This window comes from Thunnus maccoyii, chromosome 17 (assembly GCF_910596095.1).
Source record: "Thunnus maccoyii chromosome 17, fThuMac1.1, whole genome shotgun sequence".
Classification (NCBI taxonomy): Eukaryota; Metazoa; Chordata; class Actinopteri; order Scombriformes; family Scombridae; genus Thunnus; species Thunnus maccoyii.
The window spans coordinates 7,862,273-7,880,337 of record NC_056549.1 but is presented as its reverse complement, the minus strand read 5'-3'; the positions used below and the strand labels follow the sequence as shown (position 1 = coordinate 7,880,337).

The 18,065-nt window shown below is 39.6% G+C and overlaps 1 protein-coding gene across 2 annotated transcripts; it reads left to right on the top strand.

Moving 5' to 3' along the window:
* Positions 1-336: 336 nt before the first annotated feature.
* On the top strand, positions 337-15,899 carry znf395b (zinc finger protein 395b). 2 transcript variants are annotated; one of them, XM_042391284.1, is made up of 10 exons: positions 337-437; positions 4,457-4,629; positions 5,304-5,491; positions 5,579-5,691; positions 7,371-7,570; positions 7,721-7,821; positions 8,502-8,793; positions 13,289-13,375; positions 13,546-13,652; positions 14,973-15,899. In XM_042391284.1, exons 2-10 carry the CDS (start codon positions 4,504-4,506, stop codon positions 15,082-15,084), a joined length of 1,326 nt encoding a protein of 441 aa, XP_042247218.1. In that variant the 5' UTR covers positions 337-437; positions 4,457-4,503; the 3' UTR covers positions 15,085-15,899. The 2 variants fall into 2 exon arrangements, with proteins under 2 accessions (XP_042247218.1, XP_042247217.1); XM_042391283.1 differs by having other exon boundaries at positions 8,499-8,793.
* The last annotated feature ends 2,166 nt before the right edge of the window (positions 15,900-18,065 follow it).

The following is an 18,065-nucleotide window of genomic DNA, read 5'->3' as shown; positions in this document are numbered from 1 at the left end:
AGTCATTATCAGATGAACAAACCTCTTGATTTGTGTGTGTGCTTCAGATACACAGGCAGACAGACACACACACACTCACAGAGTCAGTCAGACAAACAGACAGACACACAGGCAGTCAGAAAACACAGACAGTCAGACAGAGAGTGAAGATGCTGCTGCTGCTGCTGCTGCTGCTGCTGCTGCTCTGGTAACCCCTCACCTAGATCATCCTTTTGTGCACGGCGCGCTGCAGGCTGATATCTCTGCGCTCTGCCCAGCTGTCACCGCCGGCATTGGTCCACCAAGCAGACACACGTAGGCGGCGCGTAGCCGACCGACCGACCAACCCCCTTTTCCCCCGGCAGACTGCGAGCCGGCGAGCGGCGGGACAGCCGAGCAGCAACGACCCGCTGCTGCGCTGCAACGGGACGGACAGGACAGAGGGCTCCGGCGGCCGAGTAAGTACATGAAGATATGTTGTTTATTACTAAAAGAACAGGTTTTGTGTTGCAGCAGGCACAGTGGAAACATTGTTTTCCTTCAGCAGTGTGTGTTGGGGGAGGGAGGGGGTGTTTCTCCTGATCTCAATCTGCGTTGCCGGGTGGAGATCAGTGATGTAGTTGAATGATGATAAACTGACTCTCAGACGTTTATTATTACCCTAAAACACATCATAACCACTACTATAAATAATTATAACTAGGCAACATATTTGTTTGGAAAAGTGCTTTCTTCAAAGCTTTTATCTTCGTGTACAACTTGCATTAAATTTTCAGCAGCCTACTCACAAGGACAAACAGAGATTTACTGACTTAAATTTAAATGCATATAAAGTCATTTTTTCTAATGTAAATACGAGTTTAAGTGGGTTAACCTCCACCTCCATCAGTGGGGAGGGGGGGGGGATGACGTTATTTTTTAGTTATGTTATTAAAACTGTTTATTCGTTTTCTTCCGTCTTTTCTTTGCTGTTTTATTTGTCATATATGTGAATGAAAGCGTTCCCTTCGTTTTTATTTCACTTTTATGTCACAAAGAAGGTTATTTTCAGCAGTATTCCCCCGTCCAGCTCCGTCCCTCCCGGCGAAACTCGTGTCTGCACACGTTGTCAGAAAGGGGGTGTGTTACTGGGGGATCAGGAGCCAGCCAATCAGCGGCGGCGCCCCACCCACACTGTGGCACTTGTTTACTACTGAAGCTCGGCGCTGATTGGCGGAAAGGTGGGGAAAAAATCGGGCTTTATGCTGCGTTCGGGTGCACTGAAACAGATGGGAGATTGGAGCTTCAGGGTTAAAAATACTGTTAGGAAAGTAAACAACAGCACTGTTTCCTTCCACCTCCCGTTTCTGTATGACTCTATGAATGAAGGAATAGTTTTATTTTCCTGTCTGGTCATTTACATGAACCGTCCCTCATGGAATTATCCAGACACACTAAAAACAAACCAAACATTCAGGGAAGTTAACACACCATAATCCAACAGCACAATACACAAGTATCATCCAAACATAAACGTAAACATCCAAACATTCACATAAACACAATCCAAACATAAACATAAACATCATCCAAACATAAACATCATTTAAACATAAATATCCAAACATAAACATAAACATCATCCAAATATAAACATTAACATCATCCAAACATAAACATCATCTAAACATAAATATCCAAACATAAACATAAACATCATCCAAACATAAACATAAACCTCTCACAAATAATGTTACAGGAGATATCCCACAATGGAAAAACAACAAATATACAAACATACAAACAGAGCCCCCTTAGCACAAGACATAATATACAAATCCAAACAAAACAAAATCTGCATCCATTGGTGCCAAATACTGAATATTTGATCCAGTTAATAAACCAACATTCTACAATCCATTTAAAATAGAGTGAGGAATTTATCAACCCCATGCTTTGGAAAAATAGTCAGAAAATGCAAAAATATGACCAAAAAGGTGTTCAAATAAAGCTCCATTCTTCATACTTAGCAAATCTAAATCAGGGACATGAACTCTTCAAACAATATTTGTTGTAAATCCTGATATAAACAGTATAGAATGAAATGAGTATAATAAGTAATAATGTTTAATATCCATCATAGGGGTTCATCAAAATTAACTAAGGTATTTTGTAATCTTATTCACTTTAAGATACAGCCACATTTTATACAATATAAAATAGTGGCCTATAAGTAAGTAAACTTTATTTGTTTATCATAGATATAAGTTACAAAGTGCCTTACAAGGCTTAATACACATACAAAAAGAAAGAAAACTGCAGATGAAGTGACCACCCGAGACACATGATTAAAAAGTGCAAAACTAAAACACACAATACACAATAAAAATACACAATGAAAAACATAAAATGCTGATTCGGTGCATACTGGTCACCCGAACGCCTCTCTAAACAGTTGTGTCTTTAGCTGCTTTTTAAATGAATCAGCAGACCGTAAGGGTGCGGGCAGAACATTTCATAGTTTAGGTGCCACGGCCTCAAAAGCTCGATCACCATGGGTCTTAAGGGGGGGGTGGGAGGGGGGTTTGTGCGTGGGACAGGCAGCAGTTTTAGCATATTTGACCCAAGAGAGCAAGCTGATGAGTCAGGGTCTAGTAGCTCAGCCACATATGCAGGAGCCTGACGATGCAATGCTCTGTAAGGATTTTAAAATGGATCCTTTTCACAACAGGGAGCCAGTGAAGAGATTTAAGTAGCCGACAGCTTTATATTGATATGTTTGTTTGTTTTTATGTTGTGTTTTTTATGTATGGTATTTATATATAATAATCAGAATAATAACAGAAGTGATATAGAATAAAACTAAACATTGTTATTATTAGTAGTATGTAGGGCTGCAACTAACGATTATTTTCATTCTTGATTAATCTGTCAATTATTTAAATTATTTTTATGACTCATCACTTAATCATTTAATAATTTTCAGAAAAGAGTGCAAATGCCCCCTCGCAATTTTCCAGAGCTCAAGGCGTCGTGTGAAAATGGTTTATGTCCAATTAAGAACTCTAAAACCTAAAGATATTTAATTTACAACCATATGAATCTGAGAAAAAGCAGCAAATACTCACATCTGAGAATCTGAAAACAGGAAACACTGCTATTGTTTTTCTTTTTCACAGTCAGTTAATAATCAAAAAGGCTGAGGATTCATTTTCTGTCGATCGGCTGATCAATTAATTGTTTCAGTGCTTTTATTTATTTATTTATGGCTGTAATATGAACTCAAACGTCACTCACTTTGTGCATGTGTTTGCGTATGAAGCTGATCAGGACCAACCAGATTCTTAAGTAGAGTCCATTCTACAAGTTTGACAGATTAAAACGACTTTAACACATGACACATAGCGGATGTTGGAACTTGAACACCGCAAAGTCACTGCTTTGAGACGTTCGACAATTAATCAAGATTATTCCCACATTTCTTGAACGCAGCATCGCTCCCATTTTACCTCTATGGGCGACCGGCCACAATGAATGCACCCAAAACGTCAGATTACATGGACGTTGCTGTTATCAGTCGTGTACTTTTATCAGTGTAGACAACAAAACTACAACAAGATTTTGGTCGAGCCACTATCTAAATCCACACAAGTCTGTGTTCGCTTCAGATTCCTGCAATAATTTTCAAATCCCCCCGTGGTGCGTTGCTCTGCACTGTCAGGCAGAGAGATGCAAGATGGAATGAGTGCATGAGTGTTTGCCAACTCTCACTAGTCGGCAAAATCTCAAAGCCGCCTTCTGTTAAGATCAACATGTTTGTTCATCAGACAAATCATAATATTTATCATTTGACGCCATGGTTTATTCAGAGCATATTCTCTCTAGCTGGAAATAACCTTTAACCTTCATTACTTCATGTTTTAGAGAAGGAGGCTGTGCAAGTATTTCAGCAAAAGATACCTACAGGAATTTATGGTGAATATTATATAAAAAACAAAAGTTGCACCAATTTCACACCTGAAGTTCAGTTTATTCATCACAGGAGGACAACTACGCCTGTGAAAACATGTTGTATACTTCCTCCTGTGGCTCTGGAGAGAGCTCGGAACGAAATAACCCTGATGACGTCATAGTGATGTCATCAGGGTTATCTCAGCTTGAGCTTGACTTAGATTACAAACTGAAGATGTGAATATGAAAGAAGTGGACTTTCAGGAGGGAGCAAGTGTTGACATAAAGATGCTGTTGAGTTGCATTGTGGGAATTGTAGGATCCAGTGTTTTTTGGAGCTTGACCCATATTAGAAACTAAAAGACAGGATATCTGGACGTCTGCTGCTTCCTCCTTTTTTAATCTGTTACTTGTGACTTCCCCAACTCAGTGCTAAGTTGCTGGGGTATTTTAGGAATATAACATATACCGTAGAGACGTTTAAAAAATGCACTGTGATATTTTGATCGGTTTAAATCTCACGCTCTCCCCGGTGTCTCGTCTACAGGAAGGTGCGACACTGTGCTGAGTCCCCTCACTGTGTGCAGCAGCACCATGGCAGCTATGGGACCTGAGAACAGAGCAGGAGCAGGGCCAGCAGGGACGGCAGCCTGCCCGATGGGAGTACAGGCCCGCGTCTCTACGACGACGCACAACGGGCCTGACGTGCAGCGGACTCTGGTAGGTAGACCGACAGGAATGAGACTCCCATTCCAAGTTAAATGGACATAAATGTGTTAATTTCCATGAACTTACCTGTTTATTCTGGCGTCATTCAATTCTCGATCTGTTCGTTAACTTACTGATTCATTCATTCACATCTGTCAACGTGTACAATATGAATCCAGTCAGTTGTTGAGACATTGTGGGTAAACAGCAGGCAGTATGTTGGTTTATACTTGTCCAATTCATGCTTGCATGCTGGCGTTATGGGTGTGTTTTGATCATAACAAAGTTTAAACCCTCGCTGAGGAAAAACTAAGAGCACCGACAAATGGGATTATTTCTTTCCCCTGTGTTAGACGTAATGCTCTGCCTGGTCAGGGGTTGGCAGCCGCTTCCTTTTCATACTGTTTCCCTGGCAGATCTCGTTGTCTGCAGGCAGGACGACACAGATGGACAGGAAATTTTCTCTTAACTGCTTTATTCACGGCAACAGCGAGACTCGGTCGCAGGATATCAAAGACTCGTGTAAACAGCTTAACCCAAATAACCAGAGTATGACCAATACGATGTCCGTGTAAGCTGTCATTGATTTGCTTCACTCCCGGGTAATTGGAAGTGTAGCGTTGGAAGCGAATTAAAGCCGACTGTTTCGCACTCTTAACTCATGATTTCATTACCTCCCTCTGAAGGTGTACATGCAGAGCTGCGTCCAGGCCGAGAAAGCATTCATGGAGAGCGGGAATCACAAAAACAAGACATCGGTTCACCTGCAGAGGGAGGCTGAGCGAGGCTGGAGTAACCTGGCTGCTCCTCTGCAAACCGTGGCGCCCACAATGCACCACGGCAACACGTCGGCTACCGGAGAGCCGCCGTACAGGTGAGGGATAGGTCGCAGTGTAAGAATGTGTGGAGGCGGACTTTATCGCACCAGAGTCTAAGCGTGATCTGTCTTTGTTCTGTCCAGTTTCCGCAGCCCGGAGTCAGTGGAGATGGACGAGATCATGGCAGCCATGGTCCTGACCAGTCTGTCCTGTAGCCCTGTGGTCCAGAGTCCCCCACAAACAGATACTGGACCAGGTCTGTCTCACTTCACTAACACACAGCCAGATCTGTGTCCCTGCTATTTTTCAGCACCACTTCCTGAAGGCGCCTCATATAAAGGGCTTATCAGTTGTAAGAACGGCTTTATTAATGGTTAACAAATCATTAACGAGCACTTAATAGATCCTTTCTGTTTTGTAAGAATGCAGTTATGTATGCTGGTAATCCCTTAATGAACTTTCTAATAAACCATAAAGTCAGTTATAAATGTTCATAAGTGATATCATATTTTTACAATATTTTTAATTAATATTTATTTAATTAATAAGTAAATAAAGTGGTCTAACAAGTTAAAGAGTTTTCACCATTTGGACACCCAAATGTTGTCATTAATGGCTTATAACTCACATGTAAAGCATTATTAAATGATTTATTAACCATTAATAAAGCCATTAGTTCAATCTTTTAAAACTTTTATAAAGGGTGCTTTATCAGACAGTGATACTCCATTTTTAGTCTGCAGTAATAGACCACCAGTCTTGTAAAAACCAGCTTCAGTCTAATGAGCTCTGTCAGCAAACATTTGTGGGCTGGCTTTAAAATATATTGAAATTAAAATAAGGCCTATTTTTATTTGCTAAGTGTGTTTTTAGGAATCTTATATCTTAGAGGTTAAGTTTGTTTAAATCATTTATTCTGCAAGTTCGGTCTTTGGTCTGAGAGAAACAGAATTTCATTTTAATGGTTGCAGGTTCTGAGAAATGACACTAAAAGCAGCCGTGGATCCAAAGCAAATACATAAGTTGGACGCAAAACCAAAACTTTCCCTATTAACTCTCCCAGAAAAACAATATGTTAAACAGGAGTCTAGTTTAGTACAGTATAAGTAACTGCAGTGGTCTTGTATAGATGGAGTGGTCATTTTTCATGCTCATTTCTCTACTATTTAAAGTTTTCAATAAGGTCTCTTGTGGCATTTATGGGATAATATTAAATGCATCATTTTAGTATAAGAGAAGAGTTTTAAAGCCAGCAAACCTTAGCTGACATTAGCCACCGTAAGCTACAGGTCATACCAGACTGAGTCAGGCTGCTGCAGGGTTTTACTGCTTATGAATCCAACTTTTCATTTTTTAATAGATGAATGTGTTCTTTCTTGTCTCACTTTAAGTAGAATTTGATGTGAAAATCCTGCCGTGTTTCTCGTATATCAATGAAAAACTCGGTATGTCTAAAATATTAGTATAGGTCGACTTTCCTTATTTAACTTTGATTAAAGTAAGAAAGTTTGCCTGTTTAAAAATAGATTACTTGCTATTTTAGATTTTTAGGCAAAGTGATAAACAAAATATTAATAAACAGGGAAAAAGAGCAAACAGGGAGTGAAAGAACTAAGAGAGTATTAAATGATGGTAAAACTGTCTCAGAAAATAGACGCACATCAGAACTTTGGCACCAGTGTGGGACACCTGCTGTTCTCTGTAGGATGGGCAGAGAGAAAAGCAGCAGAGAGCAGTCCCAAATGCACAGTGTCTATTTTAATCACAAAGGAGCCTGGGATATTGGAAATATAAACCATAAGGTATATTTCATGCAGGATTGAACCAGTGTCGTCAGCTCAATGATAACTTAAAACATGTTTTGTTTGAGAGGTAAATAAAAAGAAAAGAAATAATTTTCTTGAAAACTAAACTGTGAAATCTACCTTCCTGTAGCTGGCTCGTCATCGTCAGCTGACATGGAGTGCGGCGGCGGCGAGCTCTCTGACAGCGGCAGCAGTGGCTACTGGAGTTGGGACCACGGCAACGTAAGCCCGGCCCCGTCGCCGTCCGTCACAGAGATGGACAGCAGTCCCGATGAAGGTCTACACATGGAACTGGAGCAGGGAGAGGAGCTTAATGCCAAAAAGCCAAAGGTACGAAGCTGTACATGGTTTTTACTGCTCAACTCTTAGCAACATATGATGTCTCAGAATCCTTTATAAACATATCAAATATTTAGTTTGTTGCAGTTATGCTGTAGTGTATAAGATGTTTCTGTATCTCTGCTGTGTTTTGTCTCATAGAGCTCCTTCAGAGGTGTTTATAAGTGTTTGTGGCCCAATTGCGGCAAGGTGCTCACGTCTTCAGTCGGAATAAAAAGACACATCCGGGTGCTGCATCTGGGGTGAGCTGCCATCTTGAATATTTTCATTTACATGTACAATCGTTACATAGTGAAGATACAGATACCTTGATTTGATAGATATTGACATTTTCCACAAAACTATTTTTCCACTTAACAAAAGAAGCCGAAGATTTCTAAAGTTACATGATGTCTAGCTTTACAAGAGCTTTCCCTAAATAAACAATAGTCTGAAATCTATATAATGTAGATTTAAATCAAAAACTATCTAAAGAACTAGTCAACAAGACACATCTGACCAGACATTTGATGCCAGCATTTTGGTACTTGACAGTTTTTGATACTCTATGTATTGTAAAAAAGTAAAGTCAATCAGCAATATTCATATAATATTGATATATGACATTCCAGGTTTTTCAGCTGTATGTCTACATTGTGCGGCCGCTTCTCCATTGTAGACCGAGCTCCAGACAGTTTAGCCCTTTAGAATATTTCTAAGCTGGAAAACATCATTAAAAAAACAAGAGGAAATAAAATTTTCAGGTTGTGGAAGAGCTCTGACTTAGTTACGGAAAGTGATGAAACATTTTTGAGACTTTATATCTGGGCCACAGTGAGTGCTTCTTTTAGTAACAGTCCAAACAACCTCCTGTTTTTCCTCTGTGTGTCCACCGTTCTCTGTCCCTCCATCACGCATACACACACCCACTAACACACAGCAGTGGGTCAGACCAGTCCCAGAGAGAAGAAGACTTCTACTACACCAAGATCTCCTGTGAGACGATGGACGCCAGCTGCGCACCGGCTCCCTCCCAGCAGGCTCTGGGCCAGGCCTCGTCCTCTCATCTCAGCTGGGCTTCCTGTGGTTCTCCTCCGGGTTCGGGGCTTCAGATCCCGCCGGCGCACAGGCCCAGGTCCAACTCAACTTCCGGCCCGGGCCCGAACAGGCCCAGTCCGCTCAGCCAGTCAGCCCCCAGCAGCTTCTGGCAGATCCACTCAGAGCATCTCTATCAGGTGGGTGCAGCAGTGTTTTCCTGAGTCGCTAAGGAGTTTTGGCCTACTGACTGTGACAGCCGTCAAGTTTTGGCAGGAAAAGTGCTTGAATGCTGCATTAGTACCTTTGGGTTTGTCCGGTGCCAAACAAGATATTAGTTTATAGTATTTGCTTGGCTGCCAATAAATCCACTTGCTTTAATTTGATGATTTAGAAATTATATTATCTCTACAAAAGGTTAGGAAATAAAACACCAAAAGATATATTTGACAAAAGAGATAAAGAAGAAAGTTTGATATGTGATAAAGAGGTAGTGGTGTGCTCGAGGACTGTTTTTATTATATAAAAGTCAAGAAAAATGCAGGTGCTCCTGAAATAAAAGGTCATCCTTTCCTTCCAAATAGTTTGATATTTTGGGAAATACACTTATTTACTTTCTTGCCAAAAGTTTGATGAAAAAGATCAATACCACTCTCATGTCTGTACTCTTAATTATGAAACTACATCCAGGCAGGCGTGTAATCACCACGGGGGGACAGAGGGTCACGTCTTCCCTAATATTTGTTATTGACATGACATCAGTTTGCCCCAGAAGCTGAAAGAAAGCTTATTTGTTCACTCAATCTTAAGTGTAAAACCGACTCCAAAAATGAACTGGATGTGCGTCATTCACAGAAAACCTCCCGCGTCTCATTGATCACAGACCACAGAATAATGAAAACAGCAGGGAACACAAAAGCTTCAAAATATGTGTCTTTATTTAGCAGAACTTCTCCACAATCACAAACCAACTTTCATGTATTTTGCTTCTTTTATTTCTCTAGTATTTTGCATCTATAACATAATCTACTGAAATACAGCTATTAATGTGACTCAGGCAGGTCTGAAACGTGTTAAATTAATGTCTGAATCTTACAATAATGTCGTTCAGGTGTAACTGAATGTATCTGGGATTTTGCAGGAACATCAGTACTGTATGTTCTGTTTGTTGCCTGCAGCTGGCGGCTTTGTGTGTCAGATTATGTTCTCTGAGTTTATTAAATACCTGCAGCATCACACAGCAGCTGAAATGATAAGTGCATCTTTAAATTGATAGTGATGTGCACGTTTACGCACACACAGCACAGCGGTGGTAACTTCATTAACACCAGATCGGTCAGGATCTGACGGTAATTAATGTTCTGTGTTCTGCTACACATCTACACAGCTGTTACACACCGATTCCAGTTTTATATGGTGGAATTGTTTGTAATAAAAGAGCCTTTATGGATGAATCCTGAGCTACATCACAGCTGTCAGGGCTTTTTTTTAAAAAGTTTAAGTAGATAAAAGTCAAAGATAAGCCTACTACCCCATACCCACCCTTACATCCAGGAGTGTGTTAGCCTAGCTTAGCATAAAGACAGGAAACAGGGGGAAACTGCTAGCCTGGCTCTGTCCAAAGTTTTAAAAAATACACTTGAACAAACAAGATATAGTGAGTTTGTATAATGTGTACTTAGTGAACTTTAGAGGTGCTAGAAGGTGGATTTTGTCACCTTTAGACAGAGCCAGGCTAACTGTTTCACCTTGTTCCCAGTTTATGCTAAGCTAAGCTAACTGGCTGCTTCGCATTAAGTGTACAGGCATGAGAGTGGTATCTATATTTCCATTTAATCCTTAGCTGAAAAGCAAATAAACTGATTTCCCAGATGATTAATTAGTGTGGCGTGGTTGGATGTAGATATGCTTGACCAGCTGTAAAACCTGAAATGACACTAGCCCTACCAAAAATAATTTAATAACTCCCAATTTTAATGAAGACCTTTTTAATGCTCTATTAAAGGCTGATTGCTGTTTACAGGCTGTATAATTCACAGAGAACACTCCTTGTAGTTTCAGGGAATGTTCAAAGTCATATTGATTTTCATCACAGAATACCTGTTTCCGTATTGACATTTAGGATGCCTCATTTCAATAAATAGTTTCGTACTTCCCTGCATTTGAGTTCTTCTCTGAAAGAAGATACTGTTTTGGGAGATGAAATTGTTTGAGAGCGATGGAAGGAGACAGCATGGCCTTTGTTAGCATGAATTATTAAATGTCACGATTTTAGGGAATATGTGTGAAAACAGGAATTAACCTTCCAAACATCACTGTTACTTATTGCTCTTATCGTCTTTTTCCATGAGACTGTAAATAAACAAAGAAACTAATGTAGCTAGATTAATTTCTCTACTAACTTTCTCAAAGGACATTAACATTAATCTGAGTTTCTGTGCCGGAGTTTCATGTTACGTGGTCATGGCGTTGTTTCAGAGGTCCTCCTTAGCCCGCACCCCCCATGCAGATACCCCTCTAATGAGCCAATGAGCTACAACTTTGTTTATGCATCACAAAGCAGCACATTTCACTAGTGACCTGCATTTAGCCCCGTACCCCTGCGCCTGTAAATGAATGCTTTGTGACAGTGAGAGAGTAAGATGTCGGTTTGCTCGCTCCCCCAAGGAGACTAGACTCTCACCAGTCTGTAAAAGGCAGAAAAACAACACACTAACCCTTACAGTAGTAGTACTACGGCAGTTAAGACTCTGCATGCCCACTTTGGCCTGAATTGACCTACAAACTTTCTGAAAAATGTCCGCAGCACACTTAAAAATCAGCATGACAGTCAATTTTTTTGCATTTTACACATGATATAGATGTTATACAGTGTGACCGTTTTCTACCACATTTGCTAGTAATTTCCTCATGGATGCAGAAATCCTGAGGAAGAAAGAGTGCGGGTTAAATTGCAGGTCAGTGCCACTGGTGGAGCAGTGTGTGTGTGTGTATGTGTGTGTCATGGCTGCCAGCGGCTTGAGACGCCTGACCACAGCGTCACTCACACAGGCACGTTTTGTTTTTTTGTTTTTTTCTGATCAAGGCACACTCACTGTTACCACCAGGGTTAACGCAGTGGATGTGCGTCGTCGTGTTTTGTTTTCTGGATGCAATTTTAACCAATCTTCTCCACCTATTTCTGTTTCTGAGGGACGGGGTTGTTAAGAATGCAGTGGCGTGTGCTTTGTTCGGAGAGTTCAGGGTTGCACGGGGAGGAGAAATGGGGCAGAGGAAATGGGAACAACTTCACTGGAAACAATCGTTTAATGTGTGGCACTTTGGATGTTGCGATATCCAACTGAGTGGAATAAAAAGCCTTGAATTGACAGTTTAGCCCGAAAGTGGATTTTTAATGTTTAGAAATTTGTAGATTAGTGACTGTTTACTGTATTTCTATTGTCATAACTCATTTTATTCAAATGTTGTATTATGATTTCTGGTAGCCTAGTCTAGTTGGTTTGATATGACTCAGAATTAAAAACACAGCAATAATAATATAATAAACTTTTTTTTGCATGGAACCGCTCTTAAAGCAGCTACAATCAACATTTTAATGACTATGTGTTATGTGAAACACTGCATGACTGTCAAAAAATGATAATCTAAACACAAGATGAAAACATAAAATGGCAAGGATGGACCGTTAAAACCGGAAGAAACACATTAAATATTCACAAATGCTTACTCGTAAAAGGAGTTAAAGATCTTGCATGTCTAATCTCGATTGGCAGAGTGTTCCACAGAAGTCGGCTAGCATGATTTTAATATGTTTGTATCTTTTGGTGCGAGTTATAATCGGGGTTTCAGCTTCCTGAACCAGTTAAAGACATAAAACTACACAAGAATCTGAATAAATCTGAGTGGGTTTACTTCACTTTATATTAATGGCTTTTTTTTAATGATGGTGTACATTTTTCATCTAAATATCACCTACTTAATATTGTGTTACTTTGGTACTTCAGCACATCATCAAATAGGCTTATTGTGTTGAATGATTAACTAGGTGAGATCCTTAAAGCTGCTTTATTTGATATTTTTATTTAAAAAAACAGATCACATAACTACATGTCGTGTGAAAGGTGTCGCTCATAGTGACAAACTCACAGGGAATTATCACCCACCTTTGCAATCCTACAGAGACTTTTAGCATCTTTCAGCTCATTGTTCTGGTTTTTACAAACCTCATCTTTAGTGTTTTGGTTCACTCTCACAACTCTCATCAACCAGTATCGGCAGGCAACTGTTTTATTGAAAATATATATATATATATATATATCAGCAAATAAGCCGACAAGAAGCTACATGTCAAACACCAAACAGCAGATAAGCAGAGTTTAGAGCATTTAGCAGCTAAAAAGACAGATGTTTTTCCTCAGGTGTTGGTGGAGACCAAAACACAGCCAAAGGAGAGTGAATATTGGACTTATACATTTGCCAACTGGCCAGAAATAGCTCCAAATGAATGCTGATGATGCTCTGTGTCTGCTGGATGTGTACATAAGCAACTGTTAGATAAAGAGTTCACCATATCAACTTTATCAGGTGTTTACAGCTTGTTTCAGCAGTCCCTATGTGACCAAAACAGGTTGTCAACCACTTTAAGGTCCTTTAGATATGATGAATCATGTGCCGTCTCCTCTTCCCTCCTTCCAGGCCTGTAGTCCCGTCCAGGTATCGGTGGCCTCCAGAAGCCCCGGCTGCCAGGGTTCCACATCTGTCTCTGGTCACAGTAACGCTCCGGTGGGTCTTCGTCTCATTCTGTCTTTTTTTTAGATGCATTTTTTAGATACAGTAAGATTGTGTTTGTCTACCGCTGACAAATGCAATGACCAAACTGTCTCTTCCGTGACATATCATCCATTCAAGACTGCTTTTGTATTAACTCTCTTGTCGTCTGTTTGCCTCCTCAGATGGTGAAACCTCGCTGTCGGTCTGTCAGCGTCGGGGAGCAGTGGCTCCAACAGAACAGGCTTCAGACTATGAGTGCGTCGCCGTCCCGCACTCACTGCTCCTTCAGGTGAGACATCACATATCTGAATGTGTTGGTGTTCAGTGTCTGAAATTTTACATTTTTGACCTGCTGTTCACATTTTAAACAAGATTAAGAGTTTATACACCCACACTAATGGCTCTGAGAGGCTGTACTAAGGAGCAGTGGTGCTTTGAGCTAAATGCTAACTTCAGCATGCTAACGGTTAGCAGGTAATGTTTATGTCACATCTTAGTTTAGTGTGTTATCCTGCTAATATTTGCTAATTAGCACTAAACACAAATGGCATCATTAGTTTTGCAGGTATTTGGTCAGAAACCAAAGTGTTGGGATCACCAGAGTTATTACAATTCATTCTGTGATGAACATGAATATCTTTACAAATTTTTATGGTAATCCATCCAATAGTTGTCACTTGCATGGCTAATAAAAAAGATTAAACATTACGTTTAATGCAAAATCATTGAACCCAAATGCTAATATGCCACCAGTACACTTCTTATTGTTATTTTTATTTCTATATATAAATGTTACATATAACATTTTCAACATTATTTGAGGTTTTGCTGATTTACTCTGTAATGATCATGTTAAAGTTATCACACTTAAGTCCCATTAATAGATACATTTTTGCAAATGGATACATTTGCTCATTCAAATCATATAGAAAACAACTCTGGAGACGTCTAGTGCAGATGCAAATCCATCCAATCCATCATCCATCATATTTTTTTAAATAAGCATTTTTGTGTTTCTCAACTGATTGAATTGAAAAAATAGGCCTGTTTTACTTATAAACTTTTAATACCTCTAGAAAAAAGAATAACTGATTTAGTTGTCTGTGTATTATTATTTCAATTATCTTCCCAATATTTTTTCAATTATTTGGTCTATAAAATGTCAGAAGATAGTTCAAAATGCAAAAGAAGCTTAGTGATGAGGCCATGCTGTTTTTAAAATATGACAGTTGAAATGTAAATTGTAGCTCACTATCAAGATGCCTTATGAGTGTAAATGAGTCTTTACAAATAAAGAAATACTGATTTGGATCCACACAGGTGTACATTTTTCTGCAGCTTTCTGTTTTGATTCCCGTATCTGTCCACCGCATCTGTCGCCTCCTAGTTATCATTTTATCACCCACTTTACTGCCGTCAGTAAAATCACATTTCCACAGCTCGGCCAAGAGAGATAAAATTGATTCAATCATCGTCTCATTTGTTATCTATTTTCTCTCAGTCTCATATTTATAGAGACTGATGGCATCAAGCGTTTGTTTAAGCGCCCTTTCCCTGCCCTCTCACTGCGCTTCTCATCCGACACGACGTCTGTCTTTACATCTTGCAGGAAGGGTCGCGGGGAGGCCAAAAAGTGCCGCAAGGTGTACGGAGTGGAGCGCAAGGATCAGTGGTGCACCGCCTGCCGCTGGAAAAAAGCCTGCCAGCGTTTCCCCGACTAAAAAAAACAACAGCAGCGTGACGGAGAGAGAGTCAGAGACAACGAGGTAGATGGATGGATGAGCGATAAAAAAAAGAGACTTTTATCAAAAAAAAAAAAGAGGATATAGACGTATAAATCAGGGCCTGAGAGCCACTGAGCTGTTCTTTTACATGTGTTTTTTTACTTTCAACCTGTTTTGTTTCTTTCCTAAAGGAATGCAAATGGAGTTTTCTGTATCTTTGTAACTCAACCCTGAGAACTGAAGTCTGCAATGGTGCTAAACTGTTGACTGACTTTTGACCATGTGATGTGCTAAAGCCTACAATACTCTCCTACTTTATCCAAAGGTCATATTACTGCCCCTGTAGCTCCACTGTATTAGACTGCTACTTGGCTGTTTCTTTATTCCAACCCTCTCTTCCAGTGGTTACACAGTGGTTATGATGTACATTATATTGTGTGCTTTGAGTTACGTACGAGTATTTTATACCTTTTTTTTTTTTTTTTTTTTTTTTAAATCGTCTTGTTCAGCCTGTGTATTGGGCAGATAAATTTTTCTCTTTTTTTTTTTCTGAATTTTCATGTTTTTTGGCACTTTGTTGGAATATACATTCACAAGAATAAGCTACATTTGGTTTGACTCAACCAGGTTCCCTCCAAGAAATGGATTTCCTTCCTGCCCATGTATTGGTATATGACCAGTGTTAATGGTTTTATCCGTGAAGCTTTGGAATCATGGCGATGGGATTAGCGTTAGGGGAATGAGTTTGTAATAGCAATAAAAAAAGAGGAAATATATTGTCAAACACAAATTAAAAAGCACTGAGAATTTGACACGTTTTTTTTTTTTTTTGTTCTTTTTTTTCTTCTGCATGACAGTCCACAAAAGAAATAGCAAACTATTTTATTGGAGTTTTGTCTATACACATTTTTTATGAAGACCCAGAACAATGGTATAATGTTAGAAATGTGGTCTGAAATGTACACTGTATTCACAAATTCCATTTTTTGTATTTTGTGTCGGGGGGTTGACAGAGAAACACACAAGCATACACACATGCACGTGTACGGTCACACACACACACACACACACATACACACACACAAGCTCTCTGCAATCACCCAGACACTCATACATAAATTATTACATCTCTTAATCAAACACCAGTAAACACTTAAGATGCAAAAGAATTAATGTGACCTGCTAGAGGAGGAAAATATCTTGATGATAAAACAAATCAACATATTTTTTTTTCACCCAAGATAAAACATCTTTTTCTGTATACCGGTCAGTAACAATGATCATAGCTGACATGCACAGTCCATTCCTTCCCCTCTGTTCTTAAAAGGTACATTACGATGGTGTCATTTAGAGCTCCCTTCCCATCTCACGGTGCGACACACAACCAATGAACCCTGGCAGTTTCCAGCTTCATGCACTCAAGTACAGTTGGACTAAAGTGATATGAACAGCTCTGCAGAAAGCCCTGGGTGGAGTAATGTTTGAGGACCGACTAGGGATTAGTTTCTCCTTACTCCTGAGTTCCGCCTTAGCAACACTTGAAATGACTGCTCGCTCATTTCCATAATTGTTGGGTAGTTAGATGGTCGGCAAATATGATGAATTATGAGCTGTCATAGAATAACTACTAATACTGTGAGAACGAGGGATGACAGACTGGCTTTCCCTCTGTTCTTATAGGATTTAGTTGTGATTTAATTGTCTAACGATTATACTAATCATACTAAATTAGGCTATATTTGTACTGTTTCTGTCTTATGTTAATTTCTGCAACACTTTTTGACAAATGTGTAATTTCCCTCATCATTTTCTAGACAGGTTCCTGAAAACAACGATGCAATTTGGTTCTAAATATACAGAAAATGGAGACAAAGTTCTGAGAGTTAAGTTAGTTCCCTGGACGAACAACTCATTTTAAACCCAGTTAAATAATCATTCATTACTTATTCTTCAAAACTTCAAAACTTCATCTCCAATTATGTTGAATGGTATGTTTGTCTGTAAACAAATTTGACATTTTATGTCCAGCTGACCTGCTGTGCTGAAGACTCACTGAAGACTCACCTGCAGTAGGTCTATTTTCTCTATAATAAGTACCAGATTACACAGCTCTTGCACAAAACGAACAAGTAAAAAGTGCTAAATTAATTTTAATTCCACTAGTAACTATATACTGAGCACATAATGAACTGATCCCAAGTCAGTATCCAAGGGCAACACGTTTGCTCCTCAAACACTAGAGGACAGTGTTGTTCCACTGAAAGGAGCCCGAGAGAGTCTGCCAACCTGCTTCTCATTTCCTCAAGAGAAACTCATCACTTGCCCAGTTTACATTCATAGCCTCCACTCAACGGCCACAGTCAGGGTACAATGAAGAGGAAAAAGACATTTCGTCAATACTCCGAATGGTGCAATGTGTGACGAGGATTTCTTTAGGAGAGATTCTGAGTTTTTGCTGAGTTTGAAAGTTTAGAAAACCAATTTTACGTCCATTGTGTTTAATTAATTATGTCCCTTAAGCAGAAAATTGGATTCTTATACTAGTAATTAACAGTTTGTGCCTCAGCACTTCCCACTGTCCATATTTACCACTGATTGAACCATTTTGAAAGCACAGCGCTGGTCCACTTCCAACTTGCTTCTATTTGTTTCTGCTCTGAGATATGGGAAGCTGAACAGTTATGGTCCAGTTCAAGACAAATACTTGTATATTATTTTTTTAAAATCCCAAATCTACAAATTTAAAAAGGGGAAAATCTACTGTGTGTACCGACACATTCAATACATTTCATGAGAGCCGGACATCAGTGACGGCTCTCATAAACACAAACTAGAGTGCAAATGATTTAAGTCCCATCCACACATGCATGAAAGTGCATTCAACATGATTTTAAATGTCACAACCTCGCAACAATCTCATTTGGCCCCTCTCGTTATACCGACACACAAAAATATATTCAATTGCACTTCTCTAATTC